Consider the following 27221-nt stretch of genomic DNA (forward strand, 5'->3'; position numbering starts at 1 on the left):
TAGGTACTGCGCCGGTGGGAAGGTGACGGTGCTACATGCAGTCATGCCAGTGGCCACATGACCTGGGAGGTGTCTACGGACAACGCCGGCTCTTTGGCTTCGAAATGGAGATGAGCACCAAACCCTAGAGTTGGACTAGTAGTTTGAAAACATGCAAATGTGAGTAGATCAATAGGTACTGCTCTGGCGGGAAGGTGACAGCACTCCATGCAGTCGTGCCAGCGGCCACATGACTTTGGAGGTGTCTACGGACAACGCCGGCTCTTTGGCTTAGAAATGGAGATGAACACCAAACCCTAGAGTTGGACTAGTAATTCGAAAACATGCAAATGTGAGTAGATCAATAGGTACTGCTCTGGCGGGAAGGGAATGTCGCTCCATGCAGTCCTGCCGGTGGCCACATGACCTTGGAGGTGTCTATGGACAACGCCGGCTCTTCGGCTCAGAAATGGAGTTGAGCACCAAACTCCAGAGTGTGAGTAGATCAATAGGTACTGCTCTGGCGAGAAGGGGACGGCACTCCATGCAGTCCTGCCAGTGGCCACATGACCTTGGAGGTGTCTATGGACAACGCAGCTCTTTGGCTTCGAAATGGAGATGAGCACCAAACCCTAGAGTTGGACTAGTAGTTCGAAAACATGCAAATGTGAGTAGATCAATAGGTACTGTGCTGATGGGAAGGTGACGGAACTCCATGCAGCCATGCCAATGGCCACATGACCTGGGAGGTGTCTCTGGACAACGCTGGCTCTTTTTCTTAGAAATTGAGATGAGCACCAAGCCCCAGAGTCGGACACGACTGGACTTAACGTCAGGGGAAACCTTTACCTTTTAAACCATTTATTTTTGCGGTGTGCGCAGCCACTGCAAAAACGTTGTACTGTTGCGTGTGTGCTGTTTTTGTCTGCGGTGTTGTGTGCGCTATTCAAGCCCTATGATGCCACCCAAACGTTCTGCGGCATTTCCCGGCCATGAGCCTAAGTGTAAGCGAAAGATGCTTACCATCAAAGAGAAAGTCGAGCTTCTCGACATGCTCCAGGAACGGAGATCGTATGCTGCCGTTGGCCGCCATTACGGGATTAACGAGTCAACCGTTCGTTCTATTAAGAAGGAAGAGAAGAATATCCGGTCTACGGCAACCGTGACTTTCAACAAGATGGCGAAAAGGGTGATTACTCATCGTAATAAGTTGATCGTAAAGATGGAATCTGTATTAGCCTTGTGGATTCATGACTGTCGCGAGGAAAATATTTCCTTGGATACAAACACCATAAGGACTAAGGCAAAGCAACTTTACGACTGCATGGCAGAGAATATGGAGAACGGTGGGGATGACAAGGCAGGACCATCCACATCGACTGGTTCTCCCACCAAAGCGGGTAAATTCGCTGCCAGCAAGGGCTGGTTTCATAAATTTCAGAAGCGCTATGGACTTCAGAGTGTTTTTCTACATGGAAAGGCTGCCTCTGGGATTAATGAATCAACAGTTCGTGATATTAAAACGGAAGAGGAGAATATCCAGTCTACGGCAACAGTGACTTTCAACGAGATAACGAAAAGGGTGATAACTCCTCATACTAAGTCAATCGTAAATATGGAATCTGCATTAGCCTTGTGGATTGATGATTGTTGTAAGAAAAATATTTCCTTGGATACAAACACCATAAGGACTAAGGCGATGCAACTTTACGACTGCATGGCAGAGAATATGGAGGACCAAGAAGAGGACGACGATGAGGATGATGAGGCAGGAACATCAACATTGACTGGTTCTCCCACCGAATCAGGTAAATTCGCTGCCAGCAAAGGCTGGTTTCATACATTTCAGAAGCACTATGGACTTAAGAGCGTTGGTCTGTATGGAGAGGCTGCTTCTGCGGATAAAGCCGCTGCCGAGGATTATGTAAACAACACATTCAAGGAGATATTAAAAGAAGGAGGCTATCGACCAGAACAAGTTTTTAATATGCATGAAACGGGGTTATTTTGGAAGAGGATGCCATCTCGCACTTTTCTAATGAAGGAGGAAGCCACAGCCCCTGGTTTTAAAGCTCAAAAAGATCGAGCCACTTTGATCATGTGTGGAAATGCTGCAGGATTTATGATAAAGCCAGGGCTTATTTATAAGGCCAAAAATCCAAGAGCCCTAAAGAACAAAAATAAGAATGTGTTGCCTGTGCATTGGATGCACCACCCTAAGGCATGTATCACGAAAATCCTCATGAGGGACTGGTTTCATCAGTGCTTTATCCCGGAGGTTAAGGTTTATCTGGCAGAGAAAGGTATTGATTTCAATGTTCTTCTGTTGATGGACAATGCAGGAGGCCATGCTGTTGACATAACACATGATGGGGTCCAGGTAGAATTCTTGCCACCAAGCACCGCATCACTCATTCAACCAATGGATCAAGGCATTATTCGCGCTTTTAAGGCGCTTTACACAAGAAATTCCCTGCAAAGCCTCGTTGAAGCTATGGACATGGATGAAGACTTTTCACTAAAGGAGTCCTGGCATGACTACACAATTGCATCGTGCCTGAAAAATATTCAGAAAGCCATAACCGAGATGAAAACGGAGACTTTAAATGCGTGCTGGGAAAAATTGTGGCCGGAAGTGGTGCACGATTACAAGGGATTCTCTCCGGATGAAATCCATCATTCTGCAGTCGATAACGCTGTGAGGCTGGCAAAAATACTGGGCGGAGAAGGTTTTAGTGATATGACTGCTGAAGATGTGAATGATCTGCTTGACATGCACAGTCTGCCATTGATGGACGAAGACCTGGAGGAGGAAGAACAACAACGGGATGAGGAAGAGGAGGTGGTTGGCTTAACGCTTGAACGTCTTGCAACCTTGCAGGAAAAGGCTCAAGAACTTCAGCAACTTGCTGAAGATTGGGATACAAATACGGCTCGTTCGTTGCAGTTCAGGAATTCCATTGACAGCTGCATGTCAGTGTACAAAACCATGCTAACCCAGGCAAAGAAGCAGCGCCAGCAACTCCCCTATGTTCATAACTTGCACGAAGCATCTGTGATGTCAATGCCTTTAGCAGAAGTACTGGGGAGGGATTATAAAGACTTAAAATAGTGTACTGTACTGTCACTTCAGCAACGCAAACAAACCAGGGAAGTGGTTAACAAGAAGAATGAGAAAGAAAAAAAGAAAAGGCATACATAAACACCATAAAAACAGAAGACACAATCTATATATATAAAAGAGTGATGGCATCAGGGCAGCGGACAAAACAACAAAACTACAGGCCCCCCAACCTCGAAATTTGACAACACAACCCATCATCCATGGCTCTAGGTTGATACAACAAAAGGAAAAGAAAAATAAAGTCCTAATTAGAGGGAGAGGAATAATTGTTTTTATCCAATTGCTGCCAGTTAGAAGGCTAAGCTCCACACACTTGGTCTCCTAGCAACCCACTCAGCCCAGGGGATAGGCAGAGTTAGGCTTCACTTAGGCCTCTTCCACATATTATGTAATTTGCACTGGATTATATGGCAGTGTAGACTCAAGGCCCTTCCACACAGCTATATAACCCATTTAGAATCTTATATTATCTGCTTTGAACTGGATTATCTTGACTCCACACTGCCATATAATGCAGTCATGCCGGCCACATGACCTTGGAGGAGTCTACGGACAACGCTGACTCTTTGGCTTAGAAATGGAGATGAGCACCAACCCCCAGAGTCGGACACGACTGGACTTAATGTCAGGGGAAAACCGTTACCCTTTACCTTAACTACCACCAATTCCTCAATACTTTATTTCCCATACCACCAGACTTCGCCACAGCAACGTGTGGCCGGGCACAGCTAGTCTATACTAAAGAGGAAGACATAATTAATCAGTTTAAACAATATTACAACAAACTATACAGCCATGAAGATATAGAAGAGGTAAAGGTATCAGAATTCTTGGACCGCCTAAAACTAACAAAAAGCACAGAAAATCAGAGATTTGACTTAAATAAGGAAATAACAGAACACGAAATAAAGATAGCAATTCGCAAATTGGACCCCCAAAAAGCTCCAGGGCCAGATGGATTGTCAGCAGCGTATTATAAGACCTTCGAGGAGATTTTAACCCCCCATCTGAAGAACAGGATGAATCAAGTAATGACAGAACGGAAACTCCCACAAACCTGGAAGCAGGCAACCATCACTATGATACACAAAGAAAACACAGATGAAACAAACGTAAAAAACTATAGACCTATATCATTATTAAATGTTGACTATAAATTATTTACAAATATATTAGCGGGAAGAATTAAACTTTTTTTAAAAAATGGATTAAAGAAGAGCAAGCAGGCTTTCTACCAAATAGGAGGATAAGCAAAAATTTTAGAACTATTATCAATTTGATTGATTACTACGAAAAAATAAGCCGAAAAGAAGCATTGTGACGCCAACGCCTTTAGCGGAAGTATCTGGGGAGGGATTATAAAGACTTAAAATACTGTACTGTACTGTACTGCATACAGTATTGGTTTATATATATATATATATATATTAAGGTTTTTCAAGTTAACATGGTAAAAAAAATAGGAAAATATCAAAGTGAGGGTCTAGGTATGTTGGGGAGGAAGGGTGGGGGCAGGCTTAAAAGAATGGGTTTTGGAAGCGGGCAAAGGGAGAAATAAAGGAAGAGAGGAGAGGGTTGGAAATAAAAAAGGGTTATTTTGCTTTTCTTCTTCTCTGCTGGTGTGCTGTATATTGTAACTGCTTAAATAAAGTATAAATAGTAAAATAAAAATATGTCCCTACTTCACGGATTCGTCCTGGAACGTAACCCCCGCGATAAGTGAGGGAACACTGTATTTTGTTTTGTATTTTATAATCTGTGCCTTACGTATTTATTTGTCTTTTCTATGACTAGACTTAATGTAAGGGGACAGCCTTTACGTTTACCAATATGTGAAAGACCTATAGTCTTAAGTATTAAATAAACTATCTAACGACATAGAGAAACTAGATTGCTGTGAGTTTTCTGGGTTGCCTGGCCATGTTCCAGAAGCATTCTCTCCTGACATTTCACCCACTTTTATGGCAGACACCCTCAGAGATTGTGAGCTCTGTTGGAAACTAGGAAAGTGGAGTTTATATAGCACCAAAATATCACGATATATTGAAAACATTGACTACAAAAATGCCTTGGATAATCCAGAACATTGGATAAGCGAGGCTTGGATAAGTGAGACTATTGTACTGTATTTACGAATTTAGCACCAAAATATTATGATAGAGTCTCACTTATCCAAGCCTCGCTTATCCAAGCCTCTGGATTATCCAACGCATTTGTGTAGTCAATATTTTCAATACATCGTGATATTTTGGTGCTAAATTTGTAAATACAGTAATTACAACATAACATTACTGCGTATTGAACTACTTTTTCTGTCAAATGTGTTGTATAACATGATGTTTGGGTACTTAATTTGTAAAATCATAACCTAACTTGATGTTTAATAGGCTTTTCCTTAATCTCTCCTTATTATCCAAGATATTCGCTTATCCAAGCTTCTGCCCCCCATTTAGCTTGGATAAGTGAGACTCTACTGTATATTGAAAACATTGACTACAAAAATGCCTTGGATAATCCAGAACCTTGGATAAGCGAGTCTTGGATAAGTGAGACTCTGCTGTATATTGAAAACATTGACTACAAAAATGCCTTGGATAATCCAGAACCTTGGATAAGCGAGGCTTGGATAAGTGAGGCACTACTGTATATTGAAAACATTGACTACAAAAATGCCTTGGATAATCCAGAACCTTGGATAAGCGAGTCTTGGATAAGTGAGACTCTGCTGTATATTGAAAACATTGACTACAAAAATGCCTTGGATAATCCAGAACCTTGGATAAGCGAGGCTTGGATAAGTGAGACTCTACTGTATATTGAAAACATTGACTACAAAAATGTCTTGGATAATCCAGAACTTGGATAAGCGAGTCTTGGATAAGTGAGACTCTGCTGTATATTGAAAACATTGACTACAAAAATGCCTTGGATAATCCAGAACCTTGGATAAGCGAGGCTTGGATAAGTGAGACTCTACTGTATATTGAAAACATTGACTACAAAAATGCCTTGGATAACCCAGAACCTTGGATAAGCGAGTCGTGGATAAGTGAGACTCTGCTGTATATTGAAAACATTGACTACAAAAATGCCTTGGATAATCCAGAACTTGGATAAGCGAGGCTTGGATAAGTGAGCCTCTACTGTATATAAACCCCACTTGCCTAGTTTCCACCAGACTTCACAACCTCTGAGGATGCCTGCCACAGTTGTAGGTGAAACACTCCGGCCCCACATCCGAGGATTTTCGTCTCAGGCCAAAAGTAACGATAGGGAACCTTTTCTCCCCGGAAGTGAGCCTTTTTTTCCCCGCCGGGGTTATTTTGGTGACGGGCCGGAAGTGGACTTCGGTGTCGCGGAAGCGTCGTTCGGGGAGGGCAGCGGCGCCATTTTCGCGGCCATGGGCTCCTCGAAGCGGCACCGGGAGCGCGGAGAGGCCTCCGAAGAGGCTCCGCCGCCTTCCTCCAGCGCTCCGGCGGCCTCCTCGTCGTCATCGTCCCGCCACCACCGGGAGCACAAGAAGCACAAGCACCGCAGCGGAGGAGGAGGAGGCGGCGGCGGGAGCAGCAGCAGCGCCGGGAGCAAGCGCAGCGGGAGCCGGGCGGAGCGGAGCCGGCAGCGGGGAGGCGGCGGGGAAGAAGGCCCTTCCTCCTCCTCCTCTTCCCAGCGGAGGCAGGAGGCCGAGCGGAGGCCCAAGCGGGAGAAGCGCGACGACGGGCACGAGCAGGCCGCCCAGGGCGCCGGTGAGGCCGGGAAGGGGGCAAAGACAGGCCCCGGGGGGACGGAGGGAGGTTGGGCCTCGACCCTCTTCCCTCTCCTCCACCTCCGCCTTCCTCGTCTCTTATCCCTTCCTCCATTGGTTCTCCTGTCGCCTTCTTTGCCTCCCCTTTCATCTTCTTTACTTCTTTTCAGTCAGTCAGTCTGACTGAAAGGCCGCCTCTGGTGGCCTAGTGGATTGAAGCCTTGTCACGTGAAGGTTGGGTTGCTGACCTGAAGGCGGCCAGGTTCGAATCCCACCCGGGGAGAGCGTGGATGAGCTCCCTCTCTCAGCTCCAGCTCCATGTGGGGACATGAGAGAAGCCTCCCACAAGGATGGTGAAACATCAAAACATCTGGGCAACGTCCTTGCAGACGGCCAATTCTCTTACTCCAGAAGCAACTCCGGTTGCTCCTGACAGGGGAAAAAAAAATCCCTTCCTCGATTGATTCTCCTGTCACCCTCTTTGCCTCCCCTTTCATCTACTTCTTTACTTCTTTTCAGTCAGTCAGTCAGTTTATTTCAGTCAACAAACCATTGGCTAGAGTCAAATGGAGCCTCCGGTGGCCTAGGGGATAAAAGCTTCGTGACATGGAGGTTGGGTTGCTGACCTGAAGGCTGCCAGGTTCGAATCCCACCCGGGGAGAGTGCAGATGAGCTCCCTCTGTCAGCTCCAGCTCCATGTGGGGACATGAGAGAAGCCTCCCACAAGGATGGTAAAAACATCAAAACATCCGGGCGTCCCCTGGGCAACGTCCTCGCAGACAGCCAATTATCTTACTCCAAAAGCAACTCCGGTTGCTTCTGGCACGAAAAAAAATCCCTTCCTCGATTGATTCTCCTGTCACCCTCTTTGCCTCCCATAGAATCATAGAATCATAGAATAGTAGAGTTGGAAGAGACCACATGGGCCATCTAGTCCAACCCCCTGCTAAGAAGCAGGAAATCGCATTCAAAGCACCCCCGACAGATGGCCATCCAGCCTCTGCTTAAAAGCCTCCAAGGAAGGAGCCTCCACCACGGCCCCGGGGAGAGAGTTCCACTGTCGAACAGCTCTCACAGTGAGGAAGTTCTTCCTGATGTTCAGGTGGAATCTCCTTTCCTGTAGTTTGAAGCCCTTGTTCCCTTGTGTCCTAGTCTGCAGGGCAGCAGAAAGGAAGCTCCCTCCCTCTTCCCTATGACTTCCCTTCACATATTTGTACATGGCTATCATGTCTCCTCTCAGCCTTCTCCTCTGCAGGCTAAACATGCCCAGCTCCTTAAGCCGCTCCTCATAGGGCTTGTTCTCCAGACCCTTAATCATTTTAGTCGCCCTCCTCTGGACGCTTTCCAGCTTGTCAACATCTCTCTTCAACTGTGGTGCCCAGAATTGGACACAGTGTGATTCCAGGTGTGGTCTGACCAAGGCAGAATAGAATAAGGGGGAGCATAACTTCCCTGGATCTAGACGCTATTCCCCTATTGATGAGGCCAGAATCCCATTGGCTTTTTTAGCAGCCGCATCACATTGTTGGCTCATGTTTAACTTGTTGTCCACGAGGACTCCAAGGTCTTTTTCGCACACACTGCTGTCAAGCCAGGCATCGTCCCCCATTCTGTATCTTTGATTTCCATTTTTTCTGCCGAAGTGAAGTATCTTGCATTTGTCCCTGTTGAACTTCATTTTGTGAGTTTTGGCCCATCTCTCTAGTCTGTCAAGATCGTTTTGAATTCTGCTCCTGTCTTCTGGAGTGTTAGCTATCCCTCCCAGTTTTGTGTCGTCTGCAAACTTGATGATCCCCTTTCATCTTCTTCTTTACTTCTTTTCAGCCAGTCAGTCAGTAGCCTTTATTTCGGTCAACAAACCATTGGGTAGAGTCAAGTGACAGTACAATAATGAAATACAACATTAGAGTAGTTTATGACATTGCATTTGGCTTATAGTTAATAAGTACAGTACAGTCTCACTTATCCAAGCCTCGCTTATCCAAGCTTCTGGATTATCCGAGCCATTTTTCTAGTCAATGTTTTCAATATATTGTGATATTTTGGTGCTATTATTTATTTATTACCATATTTATATCCTGTCCTTTTCACCCAACAGGGGACTCAGGTCGGCTTACAATAAAACACATATATAAAAATTTTACAGTGCAATATAAATCAGTTAAAAATTATTAACATACATCGGACATTGATAAAACACATTCTAAAATGCTAAATTCGTAAATACAGTAATAACAACATAACATTACTGGGTATTGAACTACTTTTTCTGTCGAATTTGTTGTATGACATGATGTTTTGGTGCTTAATTTGTAAAACCATAACCTAATTTGATGTTTAATAGGCTTTTCCTTCATCCCTCCTTATTATCCAAGATACTCGCTTATAATAATAAATAATAATAAATAAACTTTATTTTTATATCCCTCCCCATCTCCCCGAAGGGACTCGGGGCGGCTCACAACAGGGACAAGCCCGAACAACAACATTTTAACATAAACTTAAAACATTCCAACAATACACAAAATAAAATAATGGACAAATACATTAAAATCCAAACAGATAAAATCAGAGTAATTAAAAACAACCCAGTGGGGACAGGTTTCAATAATATAAAGTGCTGTATCATGGAAATAAGTAGCAGTGATAAAGTGCCATATGCTTTCAAAACAGAAAGAAGTATTCTAATAACAGCTCTTTTGGGCTTATCCAAGGTTCTGCTGGCCCATTTAGCTTAGATAAGTGAGACTCTACTGTATCTCCATTCTTTATTAGTTGACTGTCTTTGTAATCTAAAACAGTGGTTCCCAAACTTATATGGCCTGCCGCCCCCTTTCCAGAAAAAATATGACTCAGCGCCCCCTGGAAAGGAGGGCGTGGCTTAGAGGGGGGAGTGGCTCCTGCTCAAGAGGGCGGGGCTGAGCTTCTCCCCTAGTCCAAGATGCAGGGCTGCGAGGGGAGGTGGGCGGGGCCACCAATGGGTGGCCAGGACTGGGATGGGCGGAGTTACGAGCTCTGAGGCAGGGCTGAGCTTCTATCCCTCTTTCACATCTTATTCTTTTATATTGGTGTTATCATCTGCTCTTTGGAGAAACAAACAAGCAAAAAAGATTGATATTTTATTTAATTAGGATAATAAATTGAGCGTATCTCCTGGCCCTTACCCACATCAAAATTTGCCCTGTCATGTTATAGTTTGATTTCCATCCCATATTTATCTTCCCTACTTGCTTTGTCTATTTGATGTATGTTCTATTTTGATATAGACACTCTTTTTATCAGTTTGATTGTTTGCCCATTTATGTCCATATTGGACCTTTTAATGTTGTGGATGATTGTTTACATTTCCTGCTCTTTTTATGTTTTCCTGCTCTTATTATGTTTTTTAAACTATGACCTGTTTAATTTGTTTTTAAATGTGTTGCTTGTTGTTTTAACTGTTTGATTTTATGATGTTACTAGCTGTGCCCGGCCACGCGTTGCTGTGGCAAAGTGGTGGTGGTATTGGTTAAAAATGGTTGTGTAATTTTTATTTGACGTTATTTGCAATTTTTTTATTAATTTTATTGTAAGTTGTATTTTTATTTATTATATTTTATTATTTTCTTGTATTACTTTTAGTTATTTTCTGTTATTATAGTATTTTATTGTATTAATTTTTAGTGTTTTTTATTATTTTTTATTGGGTTGCTAGGAGACCAAGTTGGAGGAGCTTAGCCTTCTAACTGGCAGCAATTGGATAAAAGCAATTATTCCTCTCTCTCTAATTAGGACTTTATTTTTCTTTTCTTTTTGTTGTATCAACCTAGAGGCGTGGATGATGGGTTGTGTTGTCAAATTTCGAGGTTGGGGGGCCTGTAGTTTTGTTGTTTTGTGGGTCGCCGTGATGCCATCACTCTTTTATATATATAGATGTGACTTGTATTGGGTTTGTCCCCGTGTGAGCCGCTCCGAGTCCCCGTTGGGGAGATGGAGGCGGCATACAAAAATAAAGTTATTATTATTATTATTATCCCTGCCAGGACACAGGGGGCGGGGCTAAAGGAGGGGGCGGGGCTTCTTCTCAAGTGCCTGACGGGGCTGAACCTCTATACTCCACCCCCGTATTCTAACAAGCGCCTCGGGGGGGTATACAGAGGCTCAGCCCTGTCTCGTGCTTTTGGGAAGAGGCCCCGCCCCCACCCCTAGTCCCGCCCTTTAGTCCTAAAAGTCCTCTCAGGAGAGGTATAGAGGCTCAGCCCTGTCTCATGCTCTTGGGAAGTGGCCCCGCCCCCCTTCAGGACCTGGACAGCCTACTTAGCAGCAGGTGGAAAGGAGTAACAAAATTGAATGTCATCTGTGTACAGATGGCATTGAACTCCAAAACACTTTTCCTTCTTTTTCTTCTATTCTCACCCCACTTCCCAACTCTCCTGTGGGGGCTGCAGTGTTTCCTTGGTCTTTTTCCTTCTGGGTAAAACCTCTCCTCTCTCTCTTTCTTCCCAAACAGCGTCCAGCTCCAAGTCTTCCTCAGGAGATGCTTCGCTCAGCATTGAAGAGACAAAGTAAGTGGAATAGTGCCTTAGAGACAGATGCTGAAGATTTGAAAGTGCATTCTCTCCTGAGGGTCATTCAGAGCCCTAGCCTTGGGCAGAGATCCATTTTGTCTCTGCAGCAGATTCTAGAAGGTTTGCTTAGTTTTGGGTGCAACGGATGCAGAGTAGTAGATTTCTGCTTTGGATATTTTAAAGGAAAAGCTTGCCATGCCTTCCTAAAAGTGTCGCGGTTCGGCTAGACATACCAGGCCTTGATAGGAGGATTTGTACGCCATCTCTGGTAACTCTGGTTTCCTTTTCCTTCCAACAGTAAACTCCGAGCAAAACTTGGGCTGAAGCCTCTGGAAATAAATTCCATCAAAAAGGGTAAGTCCAAAGCCCATCTTTCCTGGGATTCTCACTTTAGGACAGTGTCAGCTCAGTTTCCATCATCTTTCATTTATTTGTTTGTCTGTTTACAACATTTATATCTTGCCCTTCTCACCCTGAAGGGGATTCAGGGCGGCGAACAAGTTATATGTACATACAATATATTATATTATTAGCATAGCACAATGTAAGCATAATATATGACTATATTGTACTATACCACTATATTGCCATAGTATTGACAGACCCAGTCTTTTAGACTCGAACATGCCTATCTGTATTTTATAAGTGTTTTTATGAATGTCTGATGTAATTTAATAACTTTTTAATTGATTCACAATGTATTGTACAATTTTATATATGTGTTTATTGTAAGCCGCCCTGAGTCCCCTATTGGGTGAGAAGGGCGGGATTATAAATATTGCAATAAATAAATAATATACAATTATAATAGTGTATTATTATATTTATTTATTTATTTATTTGCTAGCTACATTTATAGAATAATAATAATAATAATAACAACAACAACTTTATTTTTATACCCCGCCCCATCTCCCCGAAGGGACTCGGGGCGGCTTACATGGGGCCAGGCCCGATAAAGCAAACAAAACAGTAACAAAGCAATAAAACAATTATCCCAGTAAAAAACATCAACATCAATAAAAACAATTATTAAAATCAACACGCAGGATACAGTGTTAAAAACAGGAGATTTATATCCCGCTCTTCTCACCCTGGAGGGGACTCAGAGCGGCTTACAAATTAAATGAACATACAATATATTATTAGCATAACACAATATAAGCATTAATTTACTATATTGTATTATATCATTATATGGTAATATTATTAGTAGTATTATATTTAATATATTATATATAATAAATGTTATTATATTGTGTTATTAGTAGTACAATATTGCATTCAATTATAATATTATCAATATTATATGTATACAATATATATTTATAAATTATTATAATATATATATATATATATATAGCCTGTTGCTATGGCACAGGAGACAAGATGGAACTATCTTCCTGGCTCTTAGGTTGGTACGGTCTCTTCCTGGCCCCCGTTCTTCACTCTCAATCTTTCTCAATCTCCAGAAACCGGCAGCAAGGAGGACCCAGTGGCCGCCGAGGTCATCAACCCCATTGTCTTGAGGCAGCGAGAGGAGATCAGGGAGAAGCTCGCGGCCGCCAAAGAGAAGCGCCTCCTCAACCAGAAATTGGGGTACGGTGGGGCTGTACGTGACGGTCCAGATCTCCCATTGACTGCTTTGACCACACTGGTTCTTTATGAGGGTGGTTTGGATGTCCTCTGGAGTGATTGCTTCTGCTCTTCTGCTCTTTGGAGCAGAACGTTTCATGGGCCTTCCTCTCCCTTCAGGAAGGTCAAGTCCCTTGGAGAAGATGACCCTTGGCTGGACGACACGGCGGCCTGGATCGAGAGGAGCAGGAAGCTGCAGGTGGAGAAGGAACTGGCAGAGAAGAGGGTGAGTTGCCTCCTTGTTCTGCCACCAGATTGGGACTCCTGCTTGGCCTTGGCTCCATTGTGTGGTTGAAGACTTTCATGGCCGGAATCATTGGGTTGCTGTGAGTTTTTTGGGCTGTATGGCCATGCTCCTGCAGCAGTCTCTTCTGAAGTTTCACCTGCATCTGTGGCTGGCATCCTTAGAGGTTCTGTTGGCAGTGAAACAAGTGGAGTGTATAGATATCTGTGGAAGAAAAGACCCTGGTCTGTTTATGTTGCAATTGGCAAGCTCCAATAGCATTGAGTAGCTATGAAATTCCAAACGAATTTACTGCACTTCATTTGTCATCTTGAATGTACAACTTATAATGTGCACTTTAGCTTATCTATGACTGCAACTTCGCTGGTTTTAATTCTATGTTTTATTAAGCGTGTTTTTATATCTTACGTTAATGTTCAGATTTTATAATTGGTGTATGTTTTTGTTTGTTGATGTATTATATACTGTTATTGCTTTTATTTGATATTTCTGTGAGCTGCCCCGAATCCCCTTTGAGGGAGATGGAGGAGGGATATAAATAAACTAAATAATAATAATAATAATAATAATAATAATAATAATAATAATAATGCTAAGTAGCTATGAACCCCTCCCACCAAGGAATAACTGCCTCTCTGGGACCAGAGTGAAGAAAAGGCGGGGGGGGGGGGGGGGGAGGAAGACATCATACCAACCTGAGAGCCAGGAAAATAGTTCCTTCTTGTCTCTTGTGCCATAGCAACATGCTATGCTAATTATATATTTTTATATTTATATTTATATATGTATATATGTGTGTGTGTGTGTGTATATATATATATATATATATATAATTTATAATAACTTATAATTATATAATACAGTAGAATCTCACTTATCCAAGCCTCGCTTATCCAAGTTTCTGGATTATCCAAGCCATTTTTGCAGTCAATGTTTTCAATATATCATATTTTGGTGCTAAATTCATAAATACAGTAATTACAACATAGCATTACTGCGTATTGAACTACTTTTTCTGTCAAATTTGTTGTATAACACGATGTTGTGGTGCTTAACTTGTAAAATCTTAACCTAATTTGATGTTTAATAGGCTTTTCCTTAATCCCTCCTTGTTATCCAAGATATTTGCTTATCCAAGGTTCTGCCGACCCGTTTAGCTTGGATAAGTGAGACTCTACTGTATATTGTATATACATATAATATTGATAATAGTATTATAATGTAATACAATATTATGCTAATAATACAATATAATAATATTTATTATATATTATATATTAAATGTAGTATTACTAATGATATTACCATATAATGATATAGTACAATATAGTAATTTAATGCTTATATTGTGCTATGCTGATAATATATTGTATGTTCATTTGATTTGTAAGCCGCTCTGAGTCCCCTTCGGCATGAGAAGAGCGAGATATAAATGTAGCCAATAAATAAATAAATAAATAAATAGTACAGTATAGTAATTTAATGCTTATATTGTGCTATGCTAATAATATATTGTTATATTGATTTGATTTGTAAGCCGCTCTGAGTCCCCTTCGGCGTGAGAAGAGCGAGATATAAATGTAGCCAATAAATAAATAAATAAATAAATAGTACAGTATAGTAATTTAATGCTTATATTGTGCTATGCTAATAATATATTGTTATATTGATTTGATTTGTAAGCCGCTCTGAGTCCCCTTCGGCGTGAGAAGAGCGAGATATAAATGTAGCCAATAAATAAATAAATAAATAAATAGTACAGTATAGTAATTTAATGCTTATATTGTGCTATGCTAATAATATATTGTTATATTGATTTGATTTGTAAGCCGCTCTGAGTCCCCTCCGGGGTGAGAAGAGCGGGATATAAATGTAGTCAATAAAATAAATAAATAATAGTACAATATCGTAATTTAATGCTTATATTGTGCTATGCTAAATATAGTGTATGTTCATTTGATTTGTAAGCCGCTCTTGAGTCCCCTTCGGGGTAAGAAGAGCGGGATATAAATGTAATAAATAAATAAATAATTTCTCTTCTCCAACGTACTTTGAATCAGGCGAAGCTCTTGGAAGAGATGGACCAGGAGTTTGGGATCAGCAGCCTTGTGGAAGAGGAATTCGGGCAGAAGAAAAAGGTGAGGAGATTTCGGGGGGCACAGTTTCTAGTTGCACACTCGTTGCAACTGTGTGATTTATAATTGGAAAATAAACACCGCAGGGTGCTTTTTGTTTCTGCAATACCTGCTTTCTGTCCCCTTCTTAGCAGGTGGGCTACAGCTCTCGCGACCTGAAGGGCCTGACGGTGGAGCACACCATTGATTCCTTCCAGGAAGGGGAGACGGTCATCCTGACGCTCAAAGACAAAGGTGAGGTCCTACCCGGGTATATTCCTAGCACTCTGGCAGCCTCCATGAGATCTCACATCCACTTTATTTAGCTACTAGCTGTGCCCGGCCATGTGTTGCTGTGGCAAAGTAGTGGTGGTATTGGTTAAAAATTGTTGTGTAATTTTTATTTGACGTTATTTGCAATTTTTTATTAATTTTATTGTAAGTTATATTTTTATTTATTATATTTTATTATTTTCTTGTATTATTTTTTAGTTATTTTCTGTTATTATAGTATTTTATTGTATTAATTTTTAGTGTTTTTTATTATTTTTTATTGGGTTGCTAAGAGACCAAGTTGGAGGAGCTTAGCCTTCTAACTGGCAGCAATTGGATAAAAGCAATTCTTCCTCTCTCTCTCTAATTAGGACTTTATTTTTGTTTTCTTTTTGTTGTATCAACCTAGAGGCGTGGATGAGGGGTTGTGTTGTCAAATTTCGAGGTTGGGGGGCTGTAGTTTTGTTGTTTTGTGGGTCGCCGTGATGCCATCACTCTTTTATATATATAGATTGGAGAATTGTGGAAGATTCCTCAGTTAGGGTTTCCCCCAAGTTATCCTCTGAGCAGCTATCAAATTGCAAAATCTGGAATTTGAGATGGCAGATCTTGCTCGAATCCCATTGTGTTCCATTCTGACCGCCGCTCTCCTCTCAGGTGTCTTGGAGGAGAAGGGCGGGGATGTCTTAGTGAACGTCAACATGGTGGACCGAGAGAAGGCCAAGAAGAACGTGGAGCTGCGCAAGAAGAAGGCGGAGTACAAGCCCTACGAGGAGGAGGAGAGCGTGGACGACATGGTGATGGTAAGGAAGCCTCTTTCCTGGGCACAGCGAGCATCCTGTCCTCCTTTTTTTTTTTTTTTTAGAATTTTTATTCATGATTTTAGAGTTACATTAAAAGAGGGGGAACAATTGTATATGATAGGAAAGGAAACGAATATGGGGTAAGCCAGGGGTCCTCAAACTTTTTAAGCCGAGGGCCGGTCCACAATCCTTCAGACTGTTGAGGGGCCGGATTATCATTTGGAAAAAAAATACAAACAAATTCCGATGCACACTGCACATGGCTTATTTGTAGTACAAAAACAACAACAACAACAACAAGAACAATGAAAGAACGATACAATATTTAAAAATAAAAACAATTTTAACCAACATACATTGATCAGGATTTCAATGGGAAGTGTGGTCCTGCTTCTGGCCAATGAGATAGTCAAGTTAATTAGGATTGTTGTTGTTGTTGTTGTGTGCCTTCAAGTCATTTCAGACTTTGGGCAAGCCTAAGTATAAAATTTATTTATTTATTATTTATTTATTTACTGCATTTATTTACTACATTTGTATCACACCCTTCTCACCCCAAAGGGGACTCAGAGTGGCTTACAAATTATATGTACATACAATATATTACATTATTAGCATAGCACAATATTAGCATTATATATTACTATATTGAACTATACCACTATACTGTAATATTATTAGTAATATTAGATGTAATATAGAATATATAATTAAAATTATTATATGGTATCATTATTAGTGTTATATTGTATTACATTATAATATTATTATCAATATTATATGTATATACAATATATTATATTATAAAACGGAGGGCAGGGGCCAGGTAAACGACATCGGAGGGCCGCATCCGGCCCCCGGGCCTTAGTTTGGGGACCCCTGGGGTAAGCAATAAGATAATCGGTCAAAAAACAAAAGAGCAAAAAGAAGGAAAAAATAGGGAAAAACCCCCCAAAATTTTGCAGCTTCCAGGTCTTCTGCATTGCGGGTCAAGTTTTCTTTGTGACTATACATTACAAGCATTGGAATGTTTACCTCCTTGGTCCGTGGGTTTTATTAGAGCCATTTTTAATAAAGTTCCTATTTTTTCTTTCATCAGATAAAATCTCAATTTATTCCAATCTGTCTTTTGCCCTTGTGAGTTGTTCTGTGACAATATTTGTATCAATAAGTCCATGTTCCTAATACCTAGAATTCTCAAAATCAATTTTTCCATAGATGGAATTTCTTGGGTTTTCCAGAGATGGGCTAAGCAAATCCTTGCGGCCGTTACTAAATAAACGAAAAGCTTGTTTGTGTTTTGGTCCATATGGAAGTCAGTAATTCCTAACAGAAAATACTCTGGTTTGAGGTCAAATTTTTTTTTGTAGTATTTTCTCCGTCTCCATCCTGTCCTCCCTTTTGACCATAGGCTGTGTGCTTTATATCAGTAGGGGTGCGGTGCTGATAGTTGCATGGCATGAGAGTAATCATGACACAAAACTGATCACAAACAATGCTGATACCCTGTTTCCCCAAAAATAAGACATCCCCTGAAAATAAGACCTAGTAGAGGTTTTGCTGGGTTGCTAAATATAAGGCCTCCCCCGAAAGTAAGACCTAGCAAAGTTTTCGTTTGGAAGCATGCCCACTGAACAACACCAGAGAATGCAGGATCAGTAAATGTATGTACCATAAAGTGTTGTACATGGAAATATTGGTAGAAACAAGAAATTCTGGATGGGATTCACAGTCTGTCTGGTCATGCTGGTTTATAATAACAACTATTTTACAGTATATAATAAATACACTTTTTAATTCAATAATAAATGTGAATTCTTCTCCATGGAAAAATAAGACATCCCCTGAAAATAAGACCTAGTGCATCTTTGGGGGCAAAAATTAATATAAGACACTGTCTTGTTTTCGGGGAAACACGGTAGTAATGTGCCAGCAATAGAGGGATAGCCTGGGAATAGAGCCTGGGAATAGAGTCGTAAAGGGGGATATGAAGGAATACAATATTATACTACTAATAATACAATAGAATAATATTAATTATATAGTATATATTACAGTAAATGTAATATTACTAATAATATGGAGCCCCCAGATGGCGTAGTGGACTAAGTGACTTGAAGGTTGGGTTGCTGACCTGAAAGCTGCCAGGTTCGAATCCCACCTGGGGAGAGTGTGGATGAGCTCCCTCTATCAGCTCCAGCTCCATGCGGGGACATGAGAGAAGCCTCCCACAAGGATAGTAAAAACATCAAAAACATCCGGGCGTCCCCTGGGCAACGTCCTTGCAAACGGCCAATTCTTTCACACCAGAAGCAACTCCAGTTGCTCCTGACACGAAAAAAAAAAAACTAATAATATTACCATATACCGATATAGTACAATATAGTAATTTAATGCTTATGTTGTGCTATGCTAATAATATATTGTATGTTCATTTGATTTGTAAGCCGCTCTGAGTCCCCTCCGTGGTGAGTAGAGCGGGATATAAATGTAGTCAATACATAAATAATAAATAAATAAATAAATAAATAAGGAAGAGAAGGTTCAGCCTGAGGATATTTACAGCACTTATTTATATATTTATTTACAGTATTTATATTCCATCCTTCTTTCTCACCCTGAAGGGGACTCAGGGCGGATCACATTGTACACATGCAAGGCAAACATTCAATCTCTATATATAAAAGGGTAATAAAATTTCGGCCTAGGACAAAACAACAAAACTACACATCCCAGAAACTCAAAACTTGGCAGCACAACCCTTCATCCATGCCTCTACGTTCATACAACAAAAAGAAAAGAAAAATCAAGACCTAATTAGAGGGAGGGGAATAATTGTTTTTATCCAATTGCTGCCAGTTAGAAGGCTAAGCTCCGCCCACTTGGTCTCCTAGCAACCCACTCAGCCCAGGGGACAGGCAGAGTTAGGCCTCACTTAGGCTTCTTCTCCACTGCCTATAAAATACAAATTATCTGATTTTAACTGGATTGTATGGCCGTGTAGACTCAAGGCCCTTCCACACAGCTATATAACCCATTTATAATCTTATATTATCTGCTTTGAACTGGATTATCTTGACTCCACACTGCCATATAATCCACTTCAGTGAGCATTTTATACACCTGTGTAGAAGGGGCCTCATATAATCCAGTTCTAAGCAGATAATATAAGATACTTTATTTCCCATACCACCATACTTCGCCACAGCAATGCGTGGCCGGGCACAGCTAGTGCCATATAAACATAGAACAGAGACGGACGCAGAGGCAATTTAAACCTCTTCCAGCTTCCTGAGGGTATGCTTGATTCTGGCCAAAGGGGGAGCAGCTGCTTCATCATCCACTGTGACGCCGAGTCCTTGGATACTTCCTCATTCCAACGGCGGCTGGATGATTTTTATGGTGTTGTAAATTAGCCTCCCCACATATAAGTGGTACCTACATTTCCTACTTGATAGATGCAACTATCTTTCGGGTTGCTTAGGTCAGCAATGAGCAGGGGCTATATTTTATTTTTAATTGTCGGGTGCTCACCCCGACACGGACTGGCCTCGAACTCATGTCCTCTTGGTCAGAGTGATATATTGCAGCTGGCTGCTCACCAGCCTGCGCCACAGCCATAGCTCAGAAGTAACTTTCTTTCCATTCTGTAACGATCTGGAGAATAAAGGACTTTTTTTGTGAGTGGGTTTCATCCCGGCCTGGTTTCCGTGGCCATCCCGCTCTTCATCCCTGTCCTCCGTGGTCTCTCCCTTCCTCCAGTTGAAGCACAAGGGCGTCCTGTCCAAGTACGACGAGGAGATTGACGGGGAGCGGAAGAAGTCCTTCAAGCTGGACGCGGTGGGCATGGCCGACGGCTCCTGGGAGCGGGAGCTGCAGCAGATCCGGGACAACCTGCAGAACCGGGCCCAGACCCTAGACGTGCCCGGCCTCCGACTGGCAACCGAGTACTTCACCCCAGAAGAGATGGTAGGCCTTCATTATTTTATTTTCCATTATTACAATGTATATGTTTGGTTTGAGAGTCACATAAATCCATTTGGATTAAACATATATAAATAGGATATTTGCACTGCATTCTATTTGTTTGTTTATATTGATACTATACATTAAGTCTACCATTATTCATTGTATATTTATTTATTTATTTTATTTACAGTATTTATATTCTGCCCTTCTCACCCCGAAGGGAACTCAGGGCAGATCACATTATATACATATAGGGCAAACATTCAATGCCCATAAACACATAGAACTGAGACAGAGACAGACACAGAGGCAACTTAACCTGAGGGCATGTTCGATTCCGGCCACAGGGGGGAGCAGCTGCTTCATCATCCACTGTGACGGCACTTCCTCATTCCAACGTCGTAAATTAGTTAAATTTGCCTCCCCACTTTATAAGTGGTGCCTTATTTCCTACTTGATAGATGCAACTATCTTTCGGGTTGCTAGGTCAGCAACAAGCAGGGGCTATTTTTTAATTGATGGGTGCTCACCCCACCACGGGCCGGCCTCAAACTCATGACCTCATGGTCAGAGTGATTTATTGCAGCAGGCTGCTCACCAGCCTGTGCCACAGCCCGGCCCATACTATAGACACAGAGTTATGGCCAATCACCAGGTTTATTTAAACCCGATTCAAATCAGAGACGGTTTCAAATTACATTCACTTACCTATACAGTTTTGAATATATAGATTGATGTTACAATCATAATATAATAATAATAACTTTATTTTTATACCCCGCCCCATCTCCCCGAAGGGACTCGGGGCGGCTTACATGGGGCCTAGCCCGATAAAACAATCAAATATCAATGATAAAACAATTATACCAATAAAACCTCAATTATCAGTAAAACAATCGATGAAATCGACATGAAGCATACAATATTAAAACAGAAGACTAATTCATAAAACCCAGTACAGAATGTGCCGGAATGGGGAAGGTATTTCACGATTGAAATGGACAATACAGTGCATACAATAAGTGATTGTATTGCAGTAGAAGTGTATAACTGTAACATAACTTGCTTTGTATTATACTATATGCCATACTTTTCCTTTTTTCGTTTAACCACTGAGTTAGATCAAACCAAAAACATTGCAGAGTCTTGATCTGTAGTTAGCAGAGATTTACAGCACAGCCTCTGACCTTGTTTGCCCTTCACAAGGCAAATTCGTCCCAGTCGTGGTATTTATCCACACGTTAATTCACGGTTCAAGCATCGTGATTGTTTTCTGCAGGACGTTACCTTCAAGAAGACCAAGCGGCGGGTGAAGAAGATCCGCAAGAAGGAGAAGCCGGTGAAGGCCGCCGACCTCCTTCCCCTGAACGACGAGGGGAACAGCGACCGGGATTTCGGCTCCAGGTAAAGCAGGAGCAGAGAAAATATATAGGTGGGGATATTGATATTAATCCCCATCTTTCATAATGCCACAGATTAGAAAGTCCTCCTATAAAGAGCATGTGATGGACCTCTATCCCACTGTGTACGTAATAATATAATGTATATACATACTTATAATATTGATAGTAATATTATAATGTAATACAATATAATACTAATAATAATAATACAATATAATATTAATTATATTACAGGTAATATTACTAATAATATTACAGTATAGTGGTATAGTTCAATATAATAATATATAATGTAATATTGGGCTGTGTTAATAATGTAATGTATATGCATATATTGATAGTAATATTATAATGTAATACAATATAATATTAATTATATTACAGGTAATATTACAGTATAGTGGTATAGTTCAATATAGTAATATATAATGTAATATTGGGCTGTGCTAATAATATAATAGATTGTATGTACATATAATATTGATAATAATAGTATAATGTAATAAAATGTAATTCTAATAATAATACAATATAATATTAATTATATATTACAGGTAACATTACTCATAATATTACAGTATAGTGGTATAGTTCAATATAGTATTATATAATGTTAATATTGGGCTATGCTAATAATGTAACATATTGTATGTACATATAATAATATTGATAATAATATAATGTAATATAATATACTAATAATACAATATAATAATATTAATTACATATTATATATTACAGGTAATATTACTAATAATATTACAGTATAGTGGTATAGTTCAATATATTTATTTATTTATTAGTGACATTTATATCCCGCTCTTCTCACCCCGAAGGGGACTCATGGTGGCTTACAAGTCATATGTACATACAATACATTATATTTTTCGTATAGCACAATATAAGCATTACTGTATTGCACTATACCACTATATTGCAATATTATTAGTAATATTACATGTAATATAAATATAAAATTATAATAGTGTATTATTATTATTATATTGTATTGCATTATAATTTTTTCAATATTTGTATATACAATATATTATATTATTACTATAGCACAATATAAGCATTATATATTACTATATTGCACTATATCACTATATTGCAATATTATTAGTAATAATAATACTATATTGGACTATAACACAATATTGTAATATTATAAGTAATATTACATGTAATATAAATATATCATTATCATAGTGTATTATTATCATCATTATATTGCATTACATTATAACATTATTAACATTCTATGCATATACAATATATTATATATTATTTATTATTATTATATATTAATATAGTAATATATAATGCTAATATTGGGTTATGCTAATCATATAATATATTGTATGTACATATAATTTGCAAGCCGCTCTGAGTCCCCTTCGAGGTGAGAAGAGCGGGATATAAATGTCGTAAATAAATAAATGAATATTACATGTAATATAAATATATCATAATAGTGTATTATTATCATCATTATATTGCATTACATTATAACATTACTAACATTATATGCATATACAATATATTATATATTATTTATTATTACTATATATTAATATAGTAATATATAATGCTAATACTTTTGGTGCTATATTTGTAAATACAGTAATTACTATGTAGCATTACTGCATATTGAACTACTTTTTCTGTCAAATTGGTTGTATAACATGATATTTTGGTGCTTAATTTGTAAATCATAACCTAATTTGGTGTTTAATATGCTTCTTAATCTCTCCTTATTATCCAACATATTCGCTTATTCAATGGCCTGTTTATGTTGGATAAGTGAGACTCTACTGTAATGCTAATATTGTGCTATGCTAATAATGTAATATATTGTATGTACATACAATTTGTAAGCTGCTCTGAGTCCCCTTTGGGGTGAGAAGAGCAAGATATAAATGTCGTAAATAAATATAACTCATGGATGATCCTGTGAGTTGAGTTGGGTCTTAATGGTACTGGTATATGATCTTCAACCTAGATTTTAAATTTTGTCAAGGATTCAATTTTATAATGGTTTTTATTAATGTTGAAGTTTTTAGCCTAGATTTTAAATTTTGTCAAGGATTCAATTTTATAAGGGTTTTTATTAATGTTGAAGTTTTTAGCCTAGATTTTAAATTTTGTCAAGGATTCAATTTTATAAGGGTTTTTATTAATGTTGAAGTTTTTAGCCTAGATTTTAAATTTTGTCAATGATTTAGTTTTATAGGAGTTTTATTAATTGTGAAGTATATAACCTCTCAGATTTCATATGGATGTACGGGACTGGGTGCCCTTGATATGAGCTGGTCATTGACCGTAATAAAAGTTTACATTACATTACATTACAATAAATAAATGAATAAATATGTCTCTCTCTTGCTTGAACTCAATCTCCCGTGTGCGTTGCTCTCCAATGTCCCCAGGATCCGAGGCCGTGGGAGGAGGAAGGTGGTTCAGGAGGAGGAGGAAGAAGAAGACGAAGAAGGCGAGGAAGAGAGATACGGATACGGCCGGAACGGGGCTGCGGAGGACGTGCCCCCTTCGGACGACCTCCGAGTCGAGAGGATGGAGATCAGCAGCGACGAAGGCGAGGAGGCGGAAAAGGGGGAAGAACGAGGGCTGTTGCTCTGGCTCTTTTCCTTGTCAATAACCTCGGCTTCCTCCCCGCAGATGACAGGTTCCCAGGCGCTGATTCTCCGACCGTTTTGGAGGAAGACGAAGCCGAGCAGGAGCTGCAGAAACAGCTGGAAAAAGGGAGGAAACTGAGGCAGATCCAGCAGCTGAAGGACAGCGGGGAAAAGGTATGCAGACGACACCCAACTCCTTCTGCGCCTGGAGCCTGGAGCAACGTCAATACCAGACCATTTCACCTTCTGTCTGGAGGCTCTGTCGAACTGGCTACGTGCTAGTAGACTGAAGGTGAACCCGGCGAAGACCGAGATTCTCTGGCATGGCCGCTCGACCGGTCTGACCCACTTGCTCCCCACCTTCGATGGTGCTGCCCTATCTCCTTCACCCACCGTTAAGAGCCTGGGTGTCGTTTTAGATTCGCAGCTGACAATGGAAGCTCAAGTCGCTGCTGCCAGCAAACAGGCCTTTTTCCACCTACGACAAGCGAGGCAACTGGCACCCTATCTATCTGATGAGGCTCTGGCAACGGTCATAGAATCATAGAATAGTAGAGTTGGAAGAGACCTCATGGGCCATCCAGTCCAACCCCCTGCTAAGAAGCAGGAAATCGCATTCAAAGCACCCCCGACAGATGGCCATCCAGCCTCTGCTTAAAAGCCTCCAAAGAAGGAGCCTCCACCACGGCCCCGGGGAGAGAGTTCCACTGTCGAACAGCCCTTCTCACAGTGAGGAAGTTCTTCCTGATATTCAGGTGGAATCTCCTTTCCTGTAGTTTGAAGCCATTGTTCCCTTGCGTCCTAGTCTGCAGGGCAGCAGAAAACAAGCTCCCTCCCTCCTCCCTATGACTTCCCTTCACGTATTTGTACATGGCCCTCATCATGTCTCCTCTCAGCCTTCTCTTCTGCAGGCTAAACATGCCCAGCTCTTTAAGCCGCTCCTCATAGGGCTTGTTCTCCAGACCCTTCATCATTTTAGTTGCCCTCCTCTGGACGCTTTCCAGCTTGTCAACATCTCCCTTCAACTGTGGTGCCCAAAATTGGACCCAGTGTGATTCCAGGTGTGGTCTGACCAAGGCAGAATAGAAGAAGGGGGAGCAGGACTTCCCTGGATCTAGACGCTATCCAGGTCATAGGTCACGTCATCCAGGCCACGGTCACGTCTAGGCTGGACTATTGCAACACCCTGTATGTTGGCCTTCCGATGTCCACGACCCGGAAGCTCCGTATTGTTCAGAATGCGGCAGCCAGGCTCCTTACAAGAACACCCATGAAAGGCCACATAACACCAGTGCTGCAGCATCTGCATTGGCTTCCAACAGATTCCCGTGGTCTATATAAGATGCTAGTTCTGACCTTCAAAACTCTTTACAGCCAGGGCCCATCGTCCCTTAGGGACCGTCTCTCCTCCTCCCATCATCGGAGGTCACAACGACCATCCCAACGAGACTTACTTTATGTACCGGGTCCTAGAGAAGTGCACTTGGAGAGGACCAGGCGCAGAGCTTTTTCTGTTTCTGCCCCTGCCTTATGGAAGGCCTTGCCGCCCTAGATGAGAGCCATGCGTGAGTTGGGGCCTTTGACCCTCGCACTCAAGACCTGGCTCTTTACTAGAGATTTTAATCTATTTTAATATTTTTTAATCAATATTTGTATGTATGTATTTTTATCCTTTACAGTTTTATTTTGTAAATCGCCTAGAGCATCGTGGATGGAGGGCGATTAATAAGTAATTAAATGATGAATGAATGAATGAATGAAGTTACATTTTGTGGGCGAGATGGGCCTGTAGGACTTCCAGACCTTTGTCTTCTTTGGTCTTCCTTCCAACATAAGAGTACATACGAGTCTAATCTGCTCTGTGGCTGAACTCATAACTCAAATTGCTCTTATCTCAAAGCAATTATTATAATCTATATATATAAAAGAGTGATGGCATCACGGCAGCGGACAAAACAACAAAAGTAAACACCCCCCAACCTCGAAAATTGACATCACAACCCCTCATCCATGCCTCTAGGTTGATACAACAAAAAGAAAAGAAAAATAAAGTCCTAATTAGAGGGAGAGGAATAATTGTTTTTATCCAATTGCTGCCAGTTAGAAGGCTAAGCTCCTCTCACTTGGTCTCCTAGCAACCCACTCAGCCCAGGGGACCCTTTACCTTAACTACCACCAATTCCTCAATACTTTATTTCCCATACCACCATACTTCGCCACAGCAACGCATGGCTGGGCACAGCTAATATAATAAAATACTTGAAATAAATATACTGTATATACTTGAGTATAAGCCCAGTTTTTCAGCCCTTTTTTAGGACTGAAAAAAAACCTCCTCAGCTTATACTCGGGTGAGGGTCCTGGTGGGCTTATATTCAGGTCAGCTTATACTCAAGTATATATGGTATAATTATTTTTCTCTATTATGATTGGTATTGTTATATTTATTTTACTCTATTAATTATTATTATTACATTTATTATTTTACTCTATTATTGTGCCCTTCCACGCGTTGCTGTGGCCAATTGGAATTGCAGTGAATAGCTTCGCTGCTTGAAAGCCTGGCCGTTTTCTACACAGGATCTGCTTGCTAGGCCAGGTTGAATGAGATGGAGTAGCCTCGTGGTTTCCAAAGTCTGGCTTTGAAGCTGCAAGGCTCTTCAGTGTTAATCAAGGTGGGCCACAAAGGGGTTGATATATGTATGAAATAACTGTTGTCTGGTTGAGGCAGGTGTTGCCATGGATCTCCTTG

The 27221-nt window shown here is 40.8% G+C and overlaps 2 protein-coding genes across 3 annotated transcripts in view; both read left to right on the forward strand.

Moving 5' to 3' along the window:
* Positions 1 to 4989, forward strand: part of LOC134294370 (tigger transposable element-derived protein 1-like) — an 86864-nt gene extending 81875 nt beyond the window's left edge. The window contains exon 2 of the mRNA XM_062965217.1: positions 4 to 4989. Within this exon, the coding sequence (XP_062821287.1) occupies positions 935 to 3091 (2157 nt within the window). The 5' untranslated portion in view covers positions 4 to 934 and the 3' untranslated portion in view covers positions 3092 to 4989. The remainder of the gene's footprint in view (positions 1 to 3) is intronic.
* A 1439-nt stretch (positions 4990 to 6428) lies between these two features.
* Positions 6429 to 27221, forward strand: part of sart1 (spliceosome associated factor 1, recruiter of U4/U6.U5 tri-snRNP) — a 36117-nt gene continuing 15324 nt past the window's right edge. The window contains exons 1-12 of one of the 2 annotated variants that reach the window (XM_062965216.1): positions 6429 to 6846; positions 11335 to 11389; positions 11691 to 11746; positions 12865 to 12991; positions 13148 to 13253; positions 15332 to 15409; positions 15541 to 15640; positions 16316 to 16461; positions 20224 to 20430; positions 21710 to 21834; positions 24266 to 24429; positions 24513 to 24643. In XM_062965216.1, the coding sequence (XP_062821286.1) occupies positions 6504 to 6846; positions 11335 to 11389; positions 11691 to 11746; positions 12865 to 12991; positions 13148 to 13253; positions 15332 to 15409; positions 15541 to 15640; positions 16316 to 16461; positions 20224 to 20430; positions 21710 to 21834; positions 24266 to 24429; positions 24513 to 24643 (1638 nt within the window). In that variant the 5' untranslated portion in view covers positions 6429 to 6503. Of the gene's footprint in view, positions 6847 to 11334; positions 11390 to 11690; positions 11747 to 12864; positions 12992 to 13147; positions 13254 to 15331; positions 15410 to 15537; positions 15641 to 16315; positions 16462 to 20223; positions 20431 to 21709; positions 21835 to 24265; positions 24430 to 24512; positions 24644 to 27221 lie in introns of both variants that reach the window. The other variant, XM_062965215.1, reaches the window with a different exon arrangement.

Source organism: Anolis carolinensis, unplaced genomic scaffold (assembly GCF_035594765.1).
Source record: "Anolis carolinensis isolate JA03-04 unplaced genomic scaffold, rAnoCar3.1.pri scaffold_14, whole genome shotgun sequence".
Classification (NCBI taxonomy): Eukaryota; Metazoa; Chordata; class Lepidosauria; order Squamata; family Dactyloidae; genus Anolis; species Anolis carolinensis.